The sequence below is a fragment of the Mya arenaria genome, chromosome 2, assembly GCF_026914265.1.
Source record: "Mya arenaria isolate MELC-2E11 chromosome 2, ASM2691426v1".
NCBI lineage: Eukaryota > Metazoa > Mollusca > Bivalvia > Myida > Myidae > Mya > Mya arenaria.
The window spans coordinates 32,430,556-32,456,584 of NC_069123.1; the positions used below are offsets into that span (position 1 = coordinate 32,430,556).

Below are 26,029 nucleotides of genomic sequence, written 5' to 3' on the forward strand. Positions count from 1 at the left end.
ACAGCTTTTGGAATTGACAAGGACTACGAACGAAAGCAGTAAGATATTTTCTAATATTATTATTATAGCAGTCATTTAAAGACAAATTATCCGAAAAATGTCGGATGTTTTATTGATTAAACGTATTTGAAACGTTACATTTTCTTTAAACTCCCTAAATTTCGCTCTCGAACACAAACTATTTATACGCAATAGAATAACCTTGATATATATATAATCATAATATAAATAAAATATTTTCTAAACCAGACAAGATGTTCAAACTGAAAACAGTACGCATTGTCTTAGTGTGTTTGTTAAGGAGATGCACATCATCTGCATTCAATCACATTACATATATTGTGATGATAGTCATGTGCTCCAAGTCACAATACATATATTTCGATGGAAGACAGATGTTTTCCAGTCAAAATACATATCTTTGAATGACATTCATGTGTCCTCCAATCACATTTTATACTAGTATAAAATTATGTCAACGTATCTTTAGTCACAATACATATATTCTGATAGTATGTATGTGCCTTTTAGAAAAATCACATATATAAATGATTTAAGAAGTAGATCTGTCTTTCAATCATATGATAGTCATGTATTATCCAGTCACTTTCTAAGTATTATCAATTTTCGTGGCTATATGTTTGGTGATTATGATGATAATTATATTGCCATGCAGTTTATTTTGCTGAAACTGAACACACATAAACAAACACTCAAATTGTTCTTGCTTGCAAAGTTATGCATTGTATTAATATTTTATCATTTTAGCAGAGATGAAATCCCAGCATGCATTCAATGTGTACCTATTATTGACCACGTGCCTGTTACTTGACGTTGCTCACAGTGCCCCATCACATTGCAAATGCTCAGAATACGTGCAGGATATTCACATAGCGACGTCGGAACGCAGACTGATACTAAGAAAGAAACCATGCCTTCTCGGGAGGTACGTGTAATGATACCATTGTCTTCAATTCGTTATCTTTTTGGTTTTCATGAATAAAGACATGTGATTTTATTTTTGTATGTAAAACTTAAATGCGACTGACCATTACATTGTCTACCTTGTGCTCATAATATAATTAAACTACAGGGATAAACCGAAAACTAAAAATAATCCCTGTTTAGAGCCCAAACGACAATGAACCGAATGAACAAGAATAAACATGTTTGTATCTTATATCTCTTAAGGTCGTCCTGTCATCAATTGCGCATGTGTGTACCTTGGTCAACCGACCAAACAGCGATGGAGAATTTGGAATGCTGCTGTCAAACACGGCCTGGACATTTTTTTACAGTAAGATATATGTTTAGTTAGCTCAGTGAAAATTTTAATATTTAATGCGGTATTTTATTATAATTTTATCCACTGGAAATTTTGTTTAAGGGTTATTATCTTATCTTATTATATTATTATTATCCGGAACGATGTTTGGTACACTATTAAGGGTTCAGTCTTGTTATTACTTACTAGAAGGACATTACATGAATGAAAAATTAAGAAGTAGAAAACAAACAAACATCAAATTTCAATCATATACCAAACTGCCCACCACCCCTGGAATTGAAAAACAGAGGAGATTGTAGGAATTGAATGATTTTAACGTTCTTTCTTTAACTAAGGTTCTACTAACAATAAAATGCGCAAGTAAACATATTTCTGGTTCACTTACTCACATACACATTTTTTGGGTTCTATATTGCTTTATTCCATATTTAGAGCTATATCAACTAGTTATGCTATATGCCCCATTCAGACAATTGAAGTCCTCTCTTATTTCACCACAAGATGTTTGATTCAAATCCAGCCGGAAGTATAAATGTTCATCGTTTTGAAATAAATAATACAAAACTTGCTTTGATGCGGAATAATGGTATTATTTTCATATCTTTTTTATATTTTATTACTTCCCATTGTAAACATACTCCACACATGTGATGATATATCCAATATGGTTTGCCTTTTCCTGTTGATTGATGAAACATGGCCATGTGATATATTTTCAGCGTAGCGTTGACATGTTCGACGGAGATGACACCATCTACTTCAATAAAGTTCAGAAATGCCAACCAGTTGACTGTCGAAAATTGTTATAGGAATATTTTATTTTTCTTAGAAATTAAATAACGAATGACCACAAACGCTTGCCAATAAAAAGACATAAATGTACAGTTGTGTATTGAATGTGCCAAATCATTACTGATCATCGATGCAAATTGATTTGTAATTGTCATATTACCTCCCTTGAAATTGAAATTATTCCGTGTTACTGTTTATTGTTAATGTTCTGTTTTATCACAAACGAGTATTTGTACAGACTGAATACAATACTACTTATTTCATAATGCCTTTATGATATATAATCTAACCGGCTTGGAACAAAACAATGCTTAACACTTACTGGATACTTTCTATGTGGATATTTGGACTTCGATTTCGTAAAACGTTTAACAGAGATACTGTTGGCAGTACTTGAGATTTTTTCACAGCACTTGCAATGTCTCTCAACTAGAGCTAAAATAAGTATCTTAATTTACGGAATAAAGTAAAATTTTCAATAACTAATTCTTCTTTGTGTTTATAATACTTTAAGATGGGTTGGTGTCCTACAACTACTCTGATAACTGTCAAATTATCATTATTATTTAAAATCTATTGTATGCACATTTTAAATTTGCAAAAACATGTTTAGTTTCCATCAATCTAATGTTAAAACCAGAAAGCATTATGTGACTATTTGTGTGTGTGTGTGTGTGTGTGTGTGTGTGTGTTTTGACATTGTTCATCATATTTATTTATACATAGAATATATTTTTATAGCATGTATTACAATTTACATTTCTCTGCTAAATATTGACGTACTGGGGTTGTTGTGATTTCAGGCATTTTTTATGTTGATCATAACTATTTTAGATTCGAAAAATAAATTCAAAGAATAGTCGTTTAAATGTTATACTTTTATCTTCGTTTTGTAAATGGTTCAAGTCTTTCCGGAGTAAAGTTGGTATCTTTTCTTATATTAAAGCATATTGGTATTATATTCCCTTGTACAAAAGGAAAGGTGACATTAACTAACGTCTCAAGTAAGGAGCTTTGACTCTTTGTTTGTTTTTCATGTGAGTGTTTTTTATCTGAAAATGTACTAAATATACGTTTCATTGAAAACAAAATATATTAGTACTTTATGTGACTAATAAACATGATTTTGAGAACATCATGAACATCTTTTCTACCTAATTTATTGACGTTAGTTAGCATTTGACTCTATTAATTGAGTTGCACGACGTAGAGTTATAACATTGATAGCATATGCTTTATAAATAAAAAAAAACATTTCAGCTCAGACTGATTTATTTATTAAAACAAACAACACAATGCCAGAAACACGTCATGTTGTTTAAGTCAGACTGGTTTAAAGCGAAATGGTGTCTCCAATGTTTTTATTCTTATCAATTAAAAATACATCAGAGACGACGGCATATACTATTTTTCTTACAGTTTCTGTTTAATGTTTTGCTTCTGTATTTAGAAGATACATTTAGTCTTATCAAGGTGTTCATTGTCATAACGGTGTCAGAAATGAAGAGAAACCCGCTCAAACAAACTACATTTCAGAAAAGTAGAATTTATTCGACAAAAATAAAATCAAAGGAACTACTTTGCAGCAAACTCATCAAATCGTAATGCAAATTGTTGTTGCTTTTTGGAATCATAAGGGCACAAATGAAGTTTGAGCTCATTCATATGAGTGGTCACTGAAATACATCCATCAAAATAGCTTGCATGCCAAACTGTATTAATGACCTAATTGTTTTCTAGTTAATGGTTCATCATGTGCATTAAATTCAACATAGTAACTATAACTTGACCGTCTCATACCTTTGAGGCTACATACACAGTCAACACAGGTATGGTAATTTGATCGTCTTCCACCCTTAGGGCTACTCAAACAGTCAAAAAATTACTATAACTTGGTCGTCTGATACCCTTGAAGCTACTCAAACAGTCAAGACAGTTACTGTAACTTGAAAGTCGGATATCCTTAAGGCTACTCAAACAGTCAACACAGTTACTGTAACTTGATCGTCTGATACCCTTGATGCTACTCAAATAGTCAACACTGTTACTGTAACTTGATCCTCAAATACCCTTGCGGCTTCTCAAAAAGTCAAAATAGTAACTTTAACTTGGTCCCTTTAATACTACTCAAACAGTCAACACAGTTACTGTAACTTGATCGTTAAATACCCTTGAGGCTACTCAAACGGTCAACACAGTTACTGTGACTTGATCGTCTGATACTCTTGCGGCTACTCAAACAGTCAACACAGTTCCTAGAACTTGGTCGTCTAATATCCTTGAGGCTACTCAAATAGTAAAAACAATAGAGTATCTTGATTATCTGATACCATTGAACTTCTCAAAAAATTAAACTCAAAAGCGTGAGTTGTTACTTGTGTGAATAATTCAAACGAACAACCGTTACCAAATAACAAATATGAATACTCGGCGTATGGTGAACGTTTACCTATTCTTTGCCACGAGCATGTTTCTTGACGTTGCTTATACAAATGCTCAAAATAAATGCCGTTAATTTGAATAGCAAAGTCGGAATGCTGACTGGGAGTAAGAAAGAGGCCATGTGATGTGATTTTGGGTTCTGTTGTTTATGATATGATGAATATCTGTAATCTGAACTTAGTTCTCTTTTTGGTGTGTATGAATAAATATATTTATGTTTTATAACTGCGATTGACTGCGATTGACCATTGAATTGTCTACCCGGTGCTGAGCCACTAGTGCAGTGTCAGTGCTTCTGTGGGGGTCACCCTTAAAGAAGACAATATCATCTTACCAAACCTTAAACAAATGAGTTTTGGTATATTCTTGTATCTAATAAGGTACTTCTGTCAGCAGCTGCTAAGTGAGTACCGTTTCCAACCAACCGGACATCGATGGATAATACGGAATGCTTATGTAGGCCAGAGTCTGGACATTGTTGTACAGTAAGAGTAATGTTTAATTCTCTCAGTGATTTATTTCTTGGGAGTTTCTCTTTTGTCATTTTTACACTCGAAATTATGTGAAAAGGCTTTACCTTTATCGTGAACGATGTTTGCAACATAGTTAAAAATTCAGTATTTCAATAACTAACAAAAAGTACTTATATTATTAAAAAGATAAAAGAAGATATCACGCACACCTTTATTGAATTTCAAACATAAATAATTACGCAATTTACATGCCCTTTGAAATTGTAACTTCAGACCTGGTCGTGGTTGCAATTGAATGGTGCATAAAGTAATACCAGCTATAAACTATAAAATAGCTGTTGTTATCGAGAATAATCAACCCGTTTCATCACCTTTATGTTAACGTTAGCAATACACATCTAATCATTCAACAGATCCGCTTGAGGGCGCCTTACAGTATTACGTAATCAAAAGATTCCCGCGCCCGCCATTTCGTTAAAGCATTTCATTGGTTAAAACTCAAAAAGAGATTCAGCGCATGCGCTAAATCGAGCGCGCAACCCCACCGATTCACTTTCGTTCAGGCAGTCGAACCGAAAGGTCAGTTTTTTTAAGAGCTAGGATTGCTATTTAAGAAAAATTGCTTAAGAGTGATAATTTGGGCATAAAAAAACAGAATATATATATAAACAAATTAGAAGGAGAGGCATGTTCACATGTTTTGAAAAGCTGACTGCTTGTTCGACTTTTTGAAAAAAATGTTCATAATCGTCTCAGAGTGATAGTGTGTGCTTAAAACAGTTAATATATCATTGTTTTAGAAAAAAATGCATGTATACATGCTTTGAAATAGGATAGCATTTTAGGCCGCTAGGCCGCCAGGCCGCCAGGCCGCTTACTTCACGCCTCTAGGCCGCTAGGCCGCTAGGCCGCTGAAGTGCTCGATCGACTTTTTGGGAAAAAAATGAAAAACGCTTCAAAGTGATAATTTGTGCATAAAGCAGTAAATATATCATTATTTTAGAAGAACGGGCATGTTTAATGCTTTGAATTAGCTGACTGCTTTATCGACGTTTTTGAAAAAAATGTTGATAATCGCCTCAGAGTGATAGTCTGTGCATAAAAACAATTAATATATCATTGTTTTAGAAACAATAATGCATGTATACATGCTTTGAAATAGGATAGCATTTTAGGCCGCCAGGCGGCTGAAGTGCTCGATCGACTTTTTTGAAAAAAAGTTGAAACACGCTTCAGAGTGATAATTTGTGCATAAAAACAGTAAATTTATCATTGTTTTAGAAGAACAGGCATGTTTAATGCTTTGAAATAGCTGACTGCTTTATTGACGTTTTTGAAAAAATAATGTTTATAAAAGCTCCAATGTATTAATTTGTGCATAAAAACAGTAATATGTCATTGTTTTAGAAGAAAATGCATGTACACATGCTTTGAAATAGGAAACCATTCAAGGCAGCTAGGCCACCAGGCCGTTAACGTCACGCCGCTAGGCCACTAGGACGCTGAAGTGCTCGATCGACTTATTTGAAAAAAAAAAATGAAAAACGCTTCAGAGTGATAATTTGTGCATAAAACAGTAAATATATCATTGTTTTAAAAGAACAGGCATGTTTAATGCTTTGAAATAGCTGACTGCTTTATCGACGTTTTTGAAAAAAATGTTGATAATCGCCTCAGATTGATAATCTGTGCATAAAAAACAGTTAATATATCATTGTTTTAGAAAAAAAAAGCATGTATACATGCTTTGAAATAGGATAGCGTTTTAGGCCGCTAGGCCGCTAGGCCGCTAACTTCACGCCGCTAGGCCGCTAGGCTGCTGAAGTTCTCGATCGACTTTTTTGAAAAAAAAGTTGAAAAACGCTCCAGAGTGATGATTTGTGCATAAAAACAGTAAATATATCATTGTTTTAGAAGAACAGGCATGTTGAATGCTTTGAAATAGCTGACTGCTTTATCGACGTTTTTTGAAAAAAAAAAATGTTGATAATCGCTTCAATGTGTTAATGTGTGCATAAAAACAGTTAAGAAAATGCATGTATACATGCTTTGAAATAGGATTCAATTTTAGGCCGCTAGGCCGCTAGGCCGCTAGGCCGCCAGGCCGCTTATTTCACGCCGCTAGGCCTCTAGGCCGCTAGGCCGCTGAAGTGCTTGATCGACTTTTTTGAAAAAATGATAAAAACGTTTCAGAGTGATAACTTGTGCATAAAACAGTTAATTTATAATTGTTTTAAATTAAAACGTATAGAAAAATGTTCTGAATAGAAAACAATTTAAGGCCGCTATGTAACTGTATGAATAAAAAAACTTTAATTTATCATTGTTTTAAAAAAAAACGCATTAACAATTGCTTGGAAATAGAGAAAAAAAAATAGGCCGCCAGGCCGCTAGGCCACCAACTTCACGCCGCTAGGCCGCTAACTTCACGCCGCTAGGCCGCTAACTTCACGTACATTATTAAATGTTATATTTTATAGTTTTTGATTCTTGTGTTGCTTGATAAAACAGTACAATATAAGTTTGACGCATAACATTGACATGTTCCTCGGATATCCGTCTACCTTAGCGAAGTACAAAATTGCCGTTTGACCAGAAATAGACAGAAAAGTAAAGCTCATTGACTTTCATTAAGCATTTGACCGTGTAGATCGATTTGCACAATGACAGTACTGTGGGGTTATACCATTCATTGCAAATGCTTTATTAATATAAATCAAAATATCTGAAAAGGCCAAATAATGAATCATACCAAACATAAAGTTTTCAGAGACTCGAAATTCGGTGTAAGTCAGGTCGGTTCCAAGCAAAGTAAAAACATACTGCCAATGTCTTTGTTAATATATATAAACAAAGACGACGATGTATATTTTTATGAAGAAAACGTTTTGCTTCTGAATGCAAAACATATATACAAAACATGCCAAACTCTAATCTAATTGTTTGAATAGTCAAAGGGATAACGTATTCGAAAATTATCTTCTTATATTATTGTTTGATTTTTTGTAAAATAAATGTGTATTTCAAGTAGCTTTAACATTTTGGTTATACCTGAATTTCTACTGTATCCACTTACTTGGTTTAACCAGTATTTATTGCAGAAAATATTGAACAAAGTTCATAAGCAATTGAGCTACAGAAATGCATAACATACATACAAAATACGGAGTGATGAAATGCAAGAACCACTTACTTTAATAAGGCACTGCCGAGTTGCCCGCAAAGGAATTGTGTTCATTGGTCATTCTGTGCACTTTCAGTTAAATTAGACAACACATTACTTAAATCCATGGCACCTAGAGCTTGTGCTATATTAGGGTCCGTTGCTTTTTTCAGTACTAACACGTCTTTGATAAATGTTATTTTCCCGGAGCACTCCTTTTAACGGAATCCTTCTTTAACGGTCGATTTTAATCAAACATTAAGCTGTTTGCACATACAATCATATTAACACTGAAATATATTATCTTTCAACATTGTACTTCTCATCCGTATTGAATTATATTGTCAAAACGATCGCTGTACTAAAGTTACCCTACGACAATTACACGTGGAAATCATGTATAACACAGTCTCTGTCCAGACAACTTTAACACTTCGTGTAATTAAAACTTGTTCCTTACATGTAACAGAATACAATTTCTAACACTCCTTGGCGTAATTTAATTGAACAAAATATCCGTGCATTCCGTAAACAAATAAAAAATCACGATAATTAATTAATAACAAAATTATTTATTTTTTGCTACTAGATAAATTTAAAGGGGTCATCTACAGGTCAGGCCCAACACCCTAGTCAAGTTTGATGATCATAGGTCCAGGCTTGTTGAGATATAACCGGGAGAAGCTTTGTTAACTTTTTTGTGTTAAAGGTTACTGTGACCTTTACCTTTGACCCGATGACCCTTTAAATTAAAAGGGGTCATCTACAGGTCAGGCCCAACACCCTAGTCCAGTTTGGTGATCATAGGTCCAGGCTTTGTTGAGATATAACTGGGAGAAGCTTTGTTATCTTTTTTGTATTTAAGGTCACTGTGACCTTGACCGATGAAACCCAAAATCAAGAGGGGTCATCTACTGGTCAGGCCCAACCTTCATGTCAAGTTTGATAACCATAGGTCCAGGAATTGTCGAGTTTGCCTTCAAGGTCACTGCGACCTTGACCTTTGACCTGATGACCCCCAAAATAAATAGGGGTCATATACTGGTCAGTCCCAGCCTCCATGACAAGTTTGATGACCATAGGTCTAGGCATTGTTGATTAATCATTCGGACAAACTTTAAAATCCTTTTACCATTTGAGGTCACTGTGACCTTGACATTTGACCCGATGACCCCTTAAATCAATTGGGGTCATCTACTGGTCAGGTCCTATCTTCATGTCATGTTTGATGACCATACATCAAGGCATTGTTGAGTTATCACTCGGACAAGCTCTTATCTACCGACGGACCAACCGACCGACCTACCGACCGACATGTGCAAAGCAATATACCCCTCTGCTTCGAAGGGGGGCATAATTAATAATTTTCAATGATATTCATTACGTGTCTTCTTGTCAAATAACATATATTTCATTGTTGAGCCTGGATATTACAGAAATAATGAAAATGAAATTCATTCAGTGATGCTATTATGGGAAATTATCTGAAAATACTTCAGAGTAGAAAAACTTCAATTATACGCCAAACTTTATCCCCTATAAATTGAAAAAAGAGAGTAAAAGAGAGTAAATATTAGCATTTAAAATAATATGAATTAACTAAGATGAAATCAGTAAGATTCTTTTCAATAGATAATACATCAACCTTAAAGATGCACTCTTACTTACAAATAAGATTTACCATAATTAATACAATTGTTTTGATATACCAAAAAGGTTGAATAAAAGTCGAAAATAATGGTTATTATGAAGAATACCGAGTTTAATTTGGAAAAGGTGCATAAAACATGGTATATCTACCCTATGAGACTATAGTAGGTCACAGTAAATCTTTTAGCACTCACCAATCATTTTATAGTTTTGCGTTTTCAGCTATGAAATACATGGTTACAATTTTGTTATCAGTAATTAATATTTTCCATAAATGCATTATTTAGTAAGTAGTTAAAGGTGTATCACTCAAAATTTGTGTTTGTTATACATGTTTATAACATAACTTACGGCGCAGGAGTGATATAGCCCCATGCAATATTTTTTATATAAAACTAGTGTAATAATTATGCAAATTAGGTAACCGCATCACAGAAAAATGTATTTATACGCGCTGTCAAAAAAATGTCATGGAATTTTGGTCTCATTTGAAAGGGTGTTGTTTACTGAGTACTCAGAGTAAAATCAGTGCCTAAAAATACCTTACAGATAAAGTTTAGACAGTTTGTACTTTTGTTCTTTAGTTCAATGTTTAAAGGTCGAAAAAGCGTGTCTGCAATTATTTGTATCGGTACGAGAGTAAGATATCTCAGACTACACTTTAAATCTTTTCAAATGATACCAAAATATGATGGGATCACAAGGCATCGACACATCACATTAATGAACACAGGATACCTTAATACGGTATATTGGGTATTATTTAAACGTACTTGGCTCTTGATTCATACTTCCCACATTAAATGTTGTATCTAATATAGTTTAGCTGTTGTATTTCTGCTTAATAAAACATAACTATGCACTCTTTTTGCAGCGAATTGTTGATATGTACCGCGAAAATGGCACTGTCTACTTCATAGAAGTACAAAAATGCCAACCAGTGAATTGTGAAGATTTTAAAAGAGGAAACTGATTTGTTCACATTATAATAACGAAGTGCTAAAAATGGTTTACCCGAAATTGACAGAAAAGTCTTGTCTGGAATTGAAAATGCCAAGTCATAACTATTCATCGGTGATTGAAATATCTTAATTTTCATATTACATCAGAAGTTCAACTGTTCAGTTTTATAATGTTGCCAACTTCATAATGCCTTTGTGGTATACCGAATACATGTGGAACAAGGAAGTTGCAGTGAAGACTTAAGGGAAAACTTTAATTAATAAGTATGGAATGCTTTCTATTCAGATATTTAATTATACTTATATCCATTGCATTAATTTCAAGATATTGATGGCAGCAAATGAAATTTGGAAATTGAATTTTTAATCGAGAAAGATTTATTTTCTGGTCAATTTGAATTCCTCAATGCGGATTATTATTCTGTGTATTTTTCCTTTAATAATTAAAGAAAATTTGCTGTTGACAACCAGTAACATAACTGTCACATGTCATCTGTATATACAAATGGATGTCTTTTTATATTGTTTATGATAAATGGTGTTCATAACATACACATGTGATGTTTTTAGATATGAATAATTCTTTAGTCTAGTATTAAAGTGATGACAAATGTGATCATTGTATGTTCATGTCTCTATTTTGATTCTTTATATTGAACTTCATTATTTAAGATTTGAAAAATGAATGTCATAAAGAAATGATAAGTCTTTGAATATTTAAAATCATTTAACCTGCGTTTTGTAAATGTTTCGAGCTGTTCTTGACTTCGGCTTTTGGATTAAAGGTAATATCGTACATGATATAAACGGACGCTGTTTGGTATTGCCTTGTTCAAAAGTAATGGTCATGTAAATTATCATTGAAAGTATAGATATTCATGACTCCTTTAAGTTGCTTATGTGAGTTTATTTTATTTGATAGCGTATTTGACATGCATATTGACTCTCGTTAAGCATTTGACTCTGTTAAATGAGATGCACGATGGCAGTAACTGTAGAGTTACAACATTGCTTGTATAGCTTCATCAATTTACAACATATCTGATAATGCTGAATCGTGACTCACAGCAAACAAAATATGTCAGAAACTCGTAGTTCTGGTAAGTGAAACTGGTTTAAAGCAAGGCAAAATCTTGTCTCCAATGCGTTCGTGAACAAAAGGACGCCTTGTATTTGAATCCAAGATACTTTTTTCAATGTAAGGGCAAAGGAGTTTTCATCACTGTTTTCATTGAAGGGAAAAGTGTCAGAAATACAGTTCTTAAAAAAGCTAAAAGTAAGGAAACTACATTTTGGAAGAGTGAAAAGGTTTTAAGAAATTGTAAAAGGAACACAGTTGCAACATATTCGTCTAAGTGTATAGTTCGTGACTTTCTGAAACCCCTGAGGACACTTCTTTAATAAAAGTTCATTCAATTTGAGAGCTTACTAAAATTTATGCATGTTAATGGCTCGTATGCAAAATTTAACAAAAATAACCGATTTGTCTTGGTGTATATATGGCGTTCCTTTGCAAAAGATTCAACCCAAATTAGTGTTACTTGATCTTCTTATACCCTTCAAGCCACTCCTTAAGTTTTATCTGAATAGAATCGCCGTTTACTTGTGTAAATTGCCATGCATACAAAATTCCTCGATGCCGACTCCAAGACCTTCTTCTTTTTCGCGTCGAGCATTAAAAAAGATAAAAAATTGTATTAGTTCTTGCAAAAATAGTAAAAAAAAAGTAATTTGCTTATGATTCTTGGCATGCGGTAACAAGCACAAGTACCAATTCCCCACGTAAAGGATCGTTCTAATTGGTCAGAGTAAGTGACCTTTTGAAAGGTATGATGCATCTGTAGCTAGATAGATATGGATGCATCCATAAATTCCTGAAATAACTATGGAACCATATTTCATGAGGCCAAGCATAAAACGGGTACACGTACGTTTCTGGAATTTGGACCTTTTCATTCATCATAGCTATATACGTTATAGTTCTTGCATTCTCTACCCGTTACTTATCTGTTACTTTTTGCACCGTTAGAGCTCTGCATTCTTGTTCCTGTTCGTATCGTGCATGTTGTATAATTTTAAATAACTCGTTATTTGAAACAATGGAAAGTATCCGGTAGCGATGCAGTTTATGTACAGGTTAGTTTGCTTCATTATTGTGTTCACCAGGATATTAATCTATTTAATCCCCTCAAAGTAAGTCACGGACCACGTTGATTAGGTAACTAATTGCAATTCAAGTGAAGTAATACATGGAATAACTCATTTAAGGTCAGACAATATCCATTTAAGCATTTGCACAACATAGAATGGCATGGGTGCGGTAATAGTTAAATCGTATCTTCGAAACGTAATACTATAAGTATCTATCATGTGTTTCCGGTACGGATAGAAAAATCCGACCCGAGGGCACGCGCGTAAGCCGGTAACAAGGCTTGCCGAGATACCGGCAACGCAGCGTGCCCTCGGGTCGGATTTTTCGATCCGGACCGGAAACACATGATTGATATTTTTTCTTGCATATCCAAATTTATTAATTTGTGGAAAAAAAAATTACTAACAAAATTAAATTACCATAAATGACCACCATCTTAAAGCATAGCAAAAAGCTCAGAAATCACCGATAAGCATGTGATTTATTTTGATGGGGCGAAAGGAAGGCATAGAATATGTAAGGAAAAGTAAGAAGAGAGCATTTTGTTACATGAATATGGATATTATTGCTGAATTCAGAGTAAGCTTGAATAGAACTGTTATCCATGTTCATGCATCCAGACCAAACCACGTGGAGGCGCTCTCATTATGGTCCTTTAAATGAAAATATATTTAAGTACTAATATTTTCGATGTAATATACACCAGTAATAATATCAAATTAATGAACTATTCTCGAATAATAACAATGAATAATAGCAATGCATCCGAAAAAGAGACAAGTTCGAGTATTTACATGTAAAAGAAAGAAACATGATCCAAGTAAAATAGAAATAGGAAGTTTGAAGTTATTTTAAACTGTGAATTCATTAAAAGGGGGAAACAAATGACAATGATCCAATATACAATGAAACACTGTGATTTAAAACCATGTAATATGAAATATATGACACTACCAGATGAAATACAAGCACAACAAAACTATTACAAATAAAAATTGCAATGTGACATGACACCGTTGAGTATAAATGAATGAGCAAGCAACTGAAGAATAAAAACGGAACAGCGGCAAATAAATAAGTCAGAATGCGATTATGAAAGAGAGAATTACCTTTCAAAATGAAACGACAATAATGAATGAATAGCAATACGCAAGTACAAAATAACAGGACATAAATGTATGAATAACAATTAGAAGGTACAAATTACAACAAAACTCACACGACAATACTGAACAATGCATAAACAATATAAAACAAAATAATACATAAACCATGTATGAAAAGCGATAATTATATACACAAATCTATAGCAATATGCATGTACAATATTAAGCAAAATAATGTGACATTGGCCAAATGAATAACAAGGCGCAAGAAAAATATAAAGCGAAATTATAGGACCTAAAATTTCTGACATATTTTTTATTTAGTACGGAAAACACAGAAAAGCATAATAGGGGCATGATTTTAATTTGCTTTTCGGTGCTTTCAGGGCTTTTTGCCATGCTCTTTCGGTGGTTGTAGTGCTATTCTGTACATAATTTTTTGTGAATTATGGTGTTAAGTAATACCGCTGTTTTCCGTAATTATTCTGGATTTTAGAACCCCTGAAGATACATATATCATTTGAAATGAATACTAACTCCCTCAAGGCGCAAAATAATTATATACACTGTCAAGCATCTTTTCCACCGTCTCATTGGTATTAAACTACGAACTGATCGTTTATAATTAGAAGGCCGGGAAAAGAATCAGGAAAAAAATAATTAAAAAATAACACAGTTGTTGGTGTAGCACCATTTAATTAATTGGTTTGTTAAAGTAAAATAATACATCAATTAAACATATTTGATACCAAACGGTTCTTATAAAAAGTAGATCTCGGGTCACGTTAAACAAAATCTGAACTTATTTATTTCATAATACTTTTTGTTAAAATAACCAATTTCTTTAGAAAAAAACTAAATATGAAGGTCAAGACATTATGTTCTACGCCTTCAAAAGACTGAACATTAACGAGCTATGAAATTTGACTCTTTTTGTATTTTCGTGCTTTTATGTTTTTGGCTTTGTAGCGATTCATTTATTTCTAAATGAATAGTCCATCCACCACCTGCCTACACTAAGCTAGTAGCGGCATTTAGTATAAAGCGTTTTTTTATCATTACCTAAACGGGGTTATCTAAGAAGGGGTCTACCATAACTTTTAATTATTCTCTTAAGAGCTTTTTCCCGTAAATTGGCATGTGTCATTCAGTCATATACCCGAATAAAACTGTCTCGAAAGATGAATCAATAATACAGACCTATCCCTTGAGATCAATTAAGAACAAATTAAAACGGAAATAATATGCTTACGGGATTACCAAGGAAGCGGCGTACCATAGTTTTTACTTATTCTCTTGACAGCTTTATATTTATTCAGTTAATTGACGCGTGTCATTCAGGATGTATTTGAATCAACCTGTCTCAAAATATTAATTATAAATTTTATACATACTAATACGCTGAACACTCAATCGATAGTGAAATGGTAATAATACAGTTGAACCCCGTTCGCTCGAACTCCAAGGGACCGGCAAAAAAACCTCGAGTCTCGAACAATTCGAGCCAAGCGGGAATGCTTACATTCAGTATAAAAAAACCGGTTCTTTACACCTAGTTCGAGCTCATGAGGATTTCGAGCCAATGGGGTTCGTCTGTATATACAATTGCGTTAACATTTGAATTTCTTTTAAATGAATCTTAATCGTCATTTTGATTTAACATAGACTTATGTCATTCACAACGGTATGTCTATTTCATATTTAACTTTATAGATCGTCTGTCTTAAAAGAGTAAAGTATAAACACAAAATGTTTAAAGATATGAATGTACATTACGTATTTAAAGTGTGTTCAAATTATAAAACATATGTATTATACAAGGTAAGAACAAGCAGTGAACAGATCAATAGAATAGATATAGCCCGAAATTCACATAACTGAGTTTTCCCATGCCGGTACAAATAAAAGGTGAATTTCGAGCTATTAAAATTAATGTATCAGACCAATATAACTCTATTGTTTCCGGAGTACCTCGTGTATATTAAATCGGTATAATTTTGTTTGTACCGGAGGATTAGCTTTGGAAAACCAGAATATTTATAATTCCGCGCTTAAACTATTGCCAATATGCTAAAAATAACTGCTCATGTTCTTCAGCTGGCTAACGTTTTCAGCGCGATAGGATATATTTTACGTCTTGAAGTATATAAGATATGAAATTCTGTTATCTTGTCTTGATGTCCGTTCATCCCTTTCTTGTCGTAAAGCAATGTATATACGCATGTCTCCAAACAACATGTTTTACCGTATATTCTCCTATAAGGTAAGTATAGGCAGAGATCAGTTGAAAAATGAACCTTAAATTCTGTAAAAGTCAAAGATCTTTTATGAAATACGAAACTATCACGTTAATTATCACCTCGAATGACAGAGGATGATCTATTTCAATTTCCATGTCCAGTCTGTAGTTCAGTTTTATACCGAGAAGAAGTCGTATAAATAATATCGTATTTCTTCAGGTATTTATATCTTATTATAGATCTGAAACTGCGGAATTCTTCATAAGTCAAACAGAGTTCTTGAATAGTGTATAGTTGATTTTCCGTATTTTTTTTTCATGTCGCTAGGCGGAATGGTTTTGGAAACGGAGATGCTGAATAAACCTCTTAACTCGTGGATTTACCATTGCTGTCAATGGACATTCACAATCAAGGTGTGACTTATTTTGACTTTATTTGGATGATATTGGTGTTTCGAAGGATCTCTCTGTTCGAATCAAATGGAAGCAGCGAAGCACCAGATTATACATTAACACTAAGGCAATAAGAGTGAAACAGTCAAAACCTTCGGAGTTGTATGCCTCCTTTTCGAATAAAATACTAACAAGAGCATAAACAATGGTTGAACTTTGTGACTCGAATGCATCTTTTCTTACTGTTATGGACATAAAAGGCACAGTTAAAATCACTGCAAGAAGAAGCGGACATAACGTCAACATGATACGTACACAATCGGTTAACAGGATACATGGGTGAAGATATCGGACCAAGAAGCACGTAAATAGAAGAACTTAAAGCCTGCTGGTGAATGCCTAGGGCATTGGTCTAATGCATTTGAATTACTACAGTGTATTTAAATGCTCCTCACAAATTGGCGTCGTAATATGCTGTTTATAAGCTCTACTTGATAAATGTTCGTGTCTAAACGAATAACAAACGAAGCCACAAAGTGTTTCCAAAACAAAGATGTTTTCAATGTATTTTATTTTCTTCGGAGCAGTAGGGTTATGTTTAACTTTAACTGTTAATGGTGTAGCACTATACGTCATGCTCAGAACAAAACGGACACCGAAGATAAATCGGTTTATTTCAGCTGGTTTAGTGATATTTCATATGATTTTAAGAGTTATTTTACTCGCGGAAATGACAATCACAGTAAGAGCAATTAGGAACACTCTGTTGCACGTTGCTGTTACAGTATTTGTATTAACGTACATTACAATTGGACTTATGTGTCTGGAGCGGCTTCTTCTATTCACATCCAGTTTGTATTACCTACGACTTATGAGATATTGCCGTGTAAGAAACACAGTTTTAATTATCTGGACAACTTACTTTGTGTCATCTGTTCTTGTTAAGACTTGTGCATGCCCTGACGTGGTAAGTCAGTTTGAAATTCCTTGCACAGCATTTGCACAGCGGGAACTAACAATCAGTATTTTAACGAATGTTTTGTTTTCATATTTCGCTTATAGTAAAATATATCTCATAATACGAAAGTCGAAGGCAAGTATCTCAGGTGGCAAACATTTGTTGCATGATTCATTCCAAAAGAGCACAGGACTAGTGTTTACATTTCTGATCACATCGACACTTTCTCTGGTCGTTGTAATCTTGCGTTTTGCTGTAGCTGAAGATGTGTCCGATGGTATTGTGTTGTTGAACATTCTTGAGTTCTGCAATTCCATCATCGATCCGTGCCTATATGTGTTCTGGTTCAAAGAATGCCGAATGGAACTTCTGAAGATTTTGCCAACATGGGTTCCAGGTGTTAAACCGAAGGTTGAACAAATGAAAATTGACATATTCAATATCGTAACCAAACAAACTATACCCCCGACTCATGGAATCCGTGGAAACGTATGACACTGGACCAATAAAATAAAATATTTTCAGTATCGTTGTAAAATGAAAAGGTAAATGATTAATACGAATATATTGATTACGTAGTCATTGAAACAATACAATTTAAGGTGTTTTTAATAGAAACTCTTAAATACAATTTTAAGACGGTTACAAGTTAATGTAGAACAGATATAATTGTATGTCAAAATAGGGTACATTTACTGGGGGACGAGATTGGTATAGCTGTCGACCCCTTGTCCAAGTGCTTTTGACCAGGGGTATGTTTTCTTGGCGCGTGCGCGTGTACTTATGTGGGTGTATTTGTGAGCGCGCGCGCGTTTGTGTGTGCTTGTGCGCGTTATCACAATATATGTACATTAAAAGTATATTATTGCTATTGTATGTATACTATTCGTTTGAGTACTTTGTTAAACTAAAGTCTCCTATACTTTGAGCGACAATACATTTACTGTTATGTTATATTGAAATGTTTTTTTGTGGTGATGAGATTTTAATAAACTATCAAACTAGGCTGGGAGAATACTAAAATATGGAGTCTTGACAGCAAAACACTTTGTGTCCTATAATGTGGAAAACAACTGACCATGTGTTGTAAAATAGCATAAAGAAATATATGGTAAATCACATTGAAAATATTACACGAGTGTATAAATACGACTACTGTCTTTCAAAAGTGCATAAACAATGAGCCTAAAGAGGTGACGTTAACTTGATGGCACCAGTAAAAAAATCACAACTCATATTTATCGCGTAAATACCGGATACCAACATTTCATCAGAGCATAATATTTACATTCATTTCGAATATTTCTCGTTTATTTGTTTTATAATATCAAGCAATCATTCGGACTTATCATGTACAAAAGAGTGTACTAGTCAGTAAAAATCATTTAGTGCTCTGCTTCATAACATAATCAAGCAGTGTTCAGCAAAATGAATAACAAACCACGTCAGAAGTCTTAACAACAATATTGACGATTGGCACTGCCATCAACAGTCACTGGTTTAGTTTTTTCCGTCTATAACATTAAGATACCACAGTGACGGTTTAGCCGTAGTTCAGTTGAAATACTCCATTTTGACAGCTGTCAAAACGCGTAAAACATATGGTTCACCAATATTTCTTAACAAGTCTCAAATCCGTTTATCCACGTTATCGAAAACACAATGAAATACAAAATTTATTGCCTTGAATATGCTTGACATATATTTAACACTACATTAAAAGCTACGCACAACATTTCGCGTCCAAATTAAGCAGAACAAAAATTTTTTTTTAAAGGTTTTGCAAATTCTAGTTATAACCTTTGGAAGTAGCATATCTTATACAACATTTTTTATCATTGTTATTGATAATTGTTTTCGTTTGTTATAAACAGCACGGAACTATCTGCTTTCCGTAATGTAAGTTAGCTTTTTTACATGAATATCTTAATGTACACTTGTTAAATACACATACAATGTATCTTGCAAACATTCAAGATAATTAACGTTATAATGCTGTAATGCATACATAGTTTCATACTTAAAATTTCCGAATTATATTTAAGTCAACACAAATGTACAAAAGCACAATCACCGAAATTAATTAAAGATGCACCTTTCCTCCCAAATAAGATTTACCACAAATAATAATATTGTTTTAATATTCCAAAAAGAATTAATAAATGTCGAAAGCAGTGGTTCTTATGAATGATACCGAGTTTTGTTTTTTGAAAGAAATGAACATGAAACACGGTATTTCTACCTCAAGAGACTATAGTAGACCACAGTAAATCTTCTAGCATTCACCAATCATTTAATATTTTTGCGCTTTCTACTATTAAATACACGGTTACAATCTTGTTATCAGTATTTAATATTATTTAGTAAGTATTTAAAGGTTTATCAGTCAAAATAGATGTTTATTACACATGTGTAGGTATTGATTTTGAATAAGAGTGTCACTTTAATGGTCACCTATACCTTTGATCACTAATGATTCAGATCAAGAGCTTTTACAAAAACACAGTTGGGGAGGATGCTAATAGAAATGTAGAGAACGTTAGGCAGTTAGATAATAAGAACGTAGCTGGGTGAGTATATGAAAGTTTTAATGAGATGTGAATGTTTAAACAGTTCCTTTAATAAATGATCCATAATTAAATGTGTTGAATTTGCACAATTCCTTTGACAAGAATCAACAAATCAACAAATTGACAATTTGATAAGTACATAATATGCACGCGAATATTAGATGACCTAAAAGCAAATAATGTCAAAGTTATTATTATAAGAACATTATATGCAAAGAATATAAACATTGATGTCTGCGTGACAATTTCTGCCTCATCAATGAAGCATTATGTAAAAAAATGCAATATTTTGAATTGTTCTGTATTGGTCAAAACATTTTTAGAGAAAGTTTCATGTTTGAAAAATAATGTTTTTGATAATAACCGTCTAAAAATTAGATGTAATATGTTATACATACAACGTGTATTTTGTCAATTGTGCAGAAAACATTCAAAACTGAAGTACACAAAACATATTGCATTAAAGCTGCACTCTCAGATTGAAGGTTTGTAAAACTTTATTTTTGTCTTGGAACGAGCCATTTTTGCAATTATCCATGGAAAACAAGTGATATAAGACTGCTGACAAAAAAATAAATCGCAGATTTTTATATTGCAGTTCAAAAATTAATGTTTTATGCAGTTTTCTTAAACCGTAAGTAACGGTTTAAGCCATAAAACATTAATTTTCGAACGGAAATATGAACATGTACGATCTGAGTTTTTGTCAGCAAACTTTTATCATTGGTTTGCAGATATTTATGCAAAAATTTGCTCTTTCTAAGACAAAAAATAAAAAAGTTGTTAAAATGGTCAATCTGTGAGAGTGCAGCTTTAAATACATGCATAATAATATAAAGACAGATTTTCGTTAATGATTATAAATCAATGTAATCTACTGGGACAAGCCCTGGACCCCTTTTTCAATGTCAGTGTAAATGTCTATGTATAACATTTGGACTTTTAAAAAAGCATTACATATTTCTTTAGCAAAATGTATGGAATGTGCACGTTTAAAAAAAGTTTTTTTTTTGTTTTCTCTGCACGGTCATAGATAAACCTTATCGGTTTTCAGAACATTCGTAAACGATTATGACATTAATCATAACTATTTAACTTCACATTTCTTATCAACTGCAGCATCATGAACAAAATATATGTATACATATATATAGCTTGCGTCAAAAACATGTACAAAACAATAAATGATACACGTATATAGAATAGTATTACTTAATGCAAAGTACATGACACGCAATGCATGTTATTTGAAAACTCAACCGTCCGACGTCATTTGTAGTTTTAACATTTGTAATGTTAGCACAATATGCTATGTGGCTAAAATCGATCTGCCGAGAATCACTGGCGATGTCTACCAGCCAAAAAGGTCCCTAAATCTTTGGAATACAGTTCGCCTGTCTTTCTTTCGTCTTCCTACAACACCAAGGGTGTTTGCCTCCGTTTGAAATGCTTCGACATCTTTTGCTACTTCTGCTCGCTTTTTGAATCGGTACAAAGTTTTAACACGCTGGTACCAGCCATTTTTCTTTTGCATTTTTTCATTCTGGATCATCAAATCGATATGCTCGGTGACAGATAGTGGATTCGGTCGCAGTGCGATTGTTCCAAGCCTGACGTTACAATTTCGAATCGTAACCATCATATCTTCAATAGTATCCATCATTTCTCCCAATTCGTCTCCTATTTTTTCCAGCACTTGCTCCTGTGTTAATAGCTTTCCTGAAGCATCTTCATATTTCTGTTTCATTTCAGTGTAGGTCTTTATCTCGTCAACCAAAACATACTCAAATATAAATGGCGTGTTAGCATGCTTGTCCCAGTAGCAATTGTCTGGACAAATCCTGCAGAACCCAGTGCTCCTATTCATAGCCCAGCATCCGCGTTTATCTTCATTATTAGGAATGAAACAACGTGGATGACAAGTAAAGTGACAGTGTGTGCAGTTCGTGACATGTTGGCCTTTTGGAAGATCCCTCTTTACTTGATGAGTAGACGTAGTCGAATAAGTAAAGCCCTTGTTGTCCGCAATGATTGCTTTGTTCTCTTCAAAAAACCTTATTTCACCTTTAAGCTGGTGGATTTTATATAATCCAACATCAATTTTTGGTTGCAGGTTTACAACAGTCATTTCCAGGCGACAACGCTCATTCAAGACATCTGTTGTAAGCTGCAGGCTTTTTGTGGGGAGGTCATCCATATAGTTGAAGAAGTTTCTAAAGCTTTTTATTCCCATATCCCAAAACATTGGCGAAAGACATGTGCTATCTATGTCTTTGTTTTTCGCAAATAGCCCGGAATTATTGAACGTAAATCGCTTTCCAAAGGGTAACCCAGATTCTTTCAGAGCGGCAAAAACAGGTGGGTCCAATCCATCGGCGAAAGTGACCAATGAACAGATGTTTTCTTCTATGTCTTTACCAAATAGCGACATGATTTGTTGGAAAATGTAACTCTGAATAGGGGTAAGACGGGCGTCCGGTGCTTTGATAAGAAAACAAACAGCATCGATTGACATTACGCCCTTTGGTTCTTTCTCGGAAAACAGTTCCTTAATTTGTTGTACAATTTCTTGGTCACGTTCAATGCCTCTTGTGTCTCCAAACCCTGGTGTGTCGATCATATGTATCGTGTATTGCAGACGACTTCCTTTGGTGGGGTAAATGGTATAGCACGTTATCCATTCGGTCTGTGAAAGCGCCTAGATACGAATAAGATAAAACAATTAAGAAGATATCGGTTCGAAATGCCACTGTCAATTTCATGGGAATTAGCAATGCATGTTTGCAATGATGACGGTTGAGTTGCAAAATAAATCTTTAGCCTACTTTTCACATCTAAATGAGTTGAGTGGTTAATAGTAATAAATGGATAAATATTGACCATTCAATAAACAGTTTCGCTTACTTTGACCAAATTAAAAAATAAACCAGTTGTATACAATTGGCTGCTGAACAGCTTAAGCTACTCATTCATCATTGCCTAGACACTCTATAACCGTATGATGTATGCGATACATAGAGTAATACTTAAATGCTCTTTTCAAATAACGTATTAGTGGCGGCATTTTCCGAAATAAATAAGCGCATGGTGATTTATTATTTCTCATAATTGCGAAGGAATACGTTTCCCTAATGTTTTGAACGATGAAAACGATATTATTTTCTTTTCTTACAATTTGTTTTGGTAAATAATGACAACTTTTCTCAGGAAATGCACCATTTAGATGTTATACATATTTACCTGGTTCGTTTTCTTTTTCTTTTCCTCATCCTCTAAGTTGACAATGGAAAATCTAAAGGGATCTTGCCAGTTAACACCCATAACATAGTTGGCTATGCCATCGACAAGCGTGCTTTTCCCAGTTCCTGTTTCTCCAATCATCATTATAGTTTTTTATTTTACCAAGCCCTTTGGTCGAGCACCTACAGCATAACAAATAGTGTAAGGTAAAGTGAAGGATTAAACAACGATTTCCTTTTCTAAAATGGATAAATTTTGATAGAAAGTATCATTACACACTGAATTACCATTAGCTGCTTTCATTAAAGAAAATAGGTCATGGAAACATGGACATGAATTGTTTGAATCACAGAAAAACGTTTTTATTTAATAGAAACGACTAAGCGTATCAACTGAACTGAAAACCTTACCGACTTCGAATTTCCTTGTCTTTGCAAAAGCATTTCTGGCCTTTTTCACTTCTGTAAGAGGTAGCGCATACACGTCAGGCGACCAGTTCTTATCTTTTTGGTGTTCTTCATCAGTTATGAGTACTGAAAATTCTACAATTCTAGACGCCGGTGAGCTTTCTGTTTGAACCTCGTCACTCTGTTGGCTATACGGCCCTTCGCCTTCAATAGAGACTATACGAACTCGAAAGACAAAGCGAGCATTGGACTTCAAGTTCTCCAGCTTAACACTGGATTCCGTGTATTCGCCATGATATATCCGCCACTTGCCTTCACTATTAAACTCCTTTAAAGAAAACATTAATAAAAGGTGTAAAGGAAAACCAACGTTGTTTTAACTATGAACTATTTCAAGAAACACAACACCTTTGAATACTTTGATGAACGTTTGACGCATTTGAATCTTAGATCTTAGATATATTAGATCATAACTCGAGTCAAGAATTAAGTCGTTATGTTATCAAAACACTAAAACTAGCGTTAAAGATAACACAACTTTGTTTATTAAACACTGTTTACCTTATAAGCAATCTGAAAGTAATCATTTTTTCCAAATCTTTTCGGGCTATTCCAAGATAGCGTTAAAGACTCTGAGGCTACGTCAGCAGCAGTAGGCTTACTAGGCTGCTCCTTAAATGAAAAGAGGATACTATTAAAAACATGTTATTCCGGAGGACAAAACGAATAAAACATTGCTCATACCACATGTATTATGCTTACAAATATATACCAGCTATGCAAATATTTCGTGATTACAAGCGCTGCTTGCTTATAGAGATTTGACTGCACTGCTATTGTTTGGTGGATTGATTGTATAGGTTTGCATGGTTCTAAACATTGTGTTGCTTTAAGGATAATCAGAAATATGTTTATTACACATTCTCTAACATATGGTGAGGATTTGAACGTTTTAAAACATTTCGACGTAAACTATTCACTTTTATCTGTACATTTGCATTAATAAATAATCAGTGTTGTAATAATGCAATAGTGTAACAAAGTAATTGCTAAACCCGTAAAAGCGATTTGTTATAATTATCGTTTAAAGTACAAATCTAAACATAATAGGAAAGAAAAACAAACCTGTCTACGGTTTTCTTCACTTTGCTCTGCCTTTTGATGTGTACCGGTCTCCATTGATCTGTCAAAGACATGTAGGCTTTGGGCAAGTTTTGGCCTGACGGTTCTAGGAAATCTGGCTTGAGATAATCTGTCAGTATAACATTTCATTTATTTTGAAAATTTCAATGAACAGTGAAAAAACTTCAAACAGGATTGTTTAGAATTTTGTTAAACTTAACTACATTGTTAACATCGTCAATGTTAACTTTGAAATCTGAACTGCTCTGGAAGTTTAATCAATACTTTTATTATCTGAAGTATTTCTTACGAGATTTAGATATGTTTAATTTAAATATATGCGCAAATCGTACAAGTTCATCTTTTAAAGTTAACAACGATGTCGTTAACAACGTTGTTAACTTTAAGAAAGTTATGAACAATCGGCCCATTTTTTAATGATTTTTATTTTATAAGAATGCTAATTTGAAACCTTTTCATGGACTCTTTCTTCCCTTGGTTATTGTATTCTGACTTAGGAAACAAGGCATGGTATCTCGTCTTTTTCTGAGCGCCATGATACTTAACACAATGGTCACAAAGGAGTTCGCCATCACATTCTTTGCAAAACATGGATGCTTCGTTTTCCAAGTCTTGAGCCTTGCATGGATCACAACATAGCTTTTGTCGTATTTTCTTTTTTGATGTTTGTGTTAAACCCTCAACTGGATACAAAATATGCTCCTTTGTTATTTTTTGTGCCTTGTGATAACGGGCACAGGCATCACACAACGCTTCATCGTCACAGTCAGGACAAAACATAGTCGCTATGGAATTGACGTTCTGAGCTTCACAGGGTTCACAACACCGAGGAGCTGCCGGTGTAGGAGAAATGGTGGGAATAAAATCCGAAACATCAAAAAGCTTGTGCATTCTTGTTGTCTTCATGCCTTTGTGAACATTCGTGCAACTTTTACAAAGCAATTCATTTTCACATTCTGGACAAAAGCAAACTGCGTCTTTTTGCTGTCCCTGATGTTGGCATGGTTCGCAATATAACTGTCGCTTTTCTACATCTCCAATGTCTAGAACA

General features: G+C 33.9%; 1 protein-coding gene and 1 pseudogene across 1 annotated transcript; one reads left to right on the forward strand and one right to left on the reverse strand.

Annotated features, from left to right (window-relative positions):
* LOC128243600 (uncharacterized) lies at nucleotides 1-3,116 on the forward strand. The gene is made up of 4 exons (XM_052961471.1): nucleotides 1-38; nucleotides 769-946; nucleotides 1,192-1,297; nucleotides 2,008-3,116. Exons 2-4 carry the CDS (start codon nucleotides 774-776, stop codon nucleotides 2,095-2,097), a joined length of 369 nt encoding a protein of 122 aa, XP_052817431.1. The 5' UTR covers nucleotides 1-38; nucleotides 769-773; the 3' UTR covers nucleotides 2,098-3,116.
* An 18,326-nt stretch (nucleotides 3,117-21,442) lies between these two features.
* Nucleotides 21,443-25,520, reverse strand: LOC128225271 (uncharacterized; annotated as a pseudogene).
* Nucleotides 25,521-26,029: the final 509 nt, after the last annotated feature.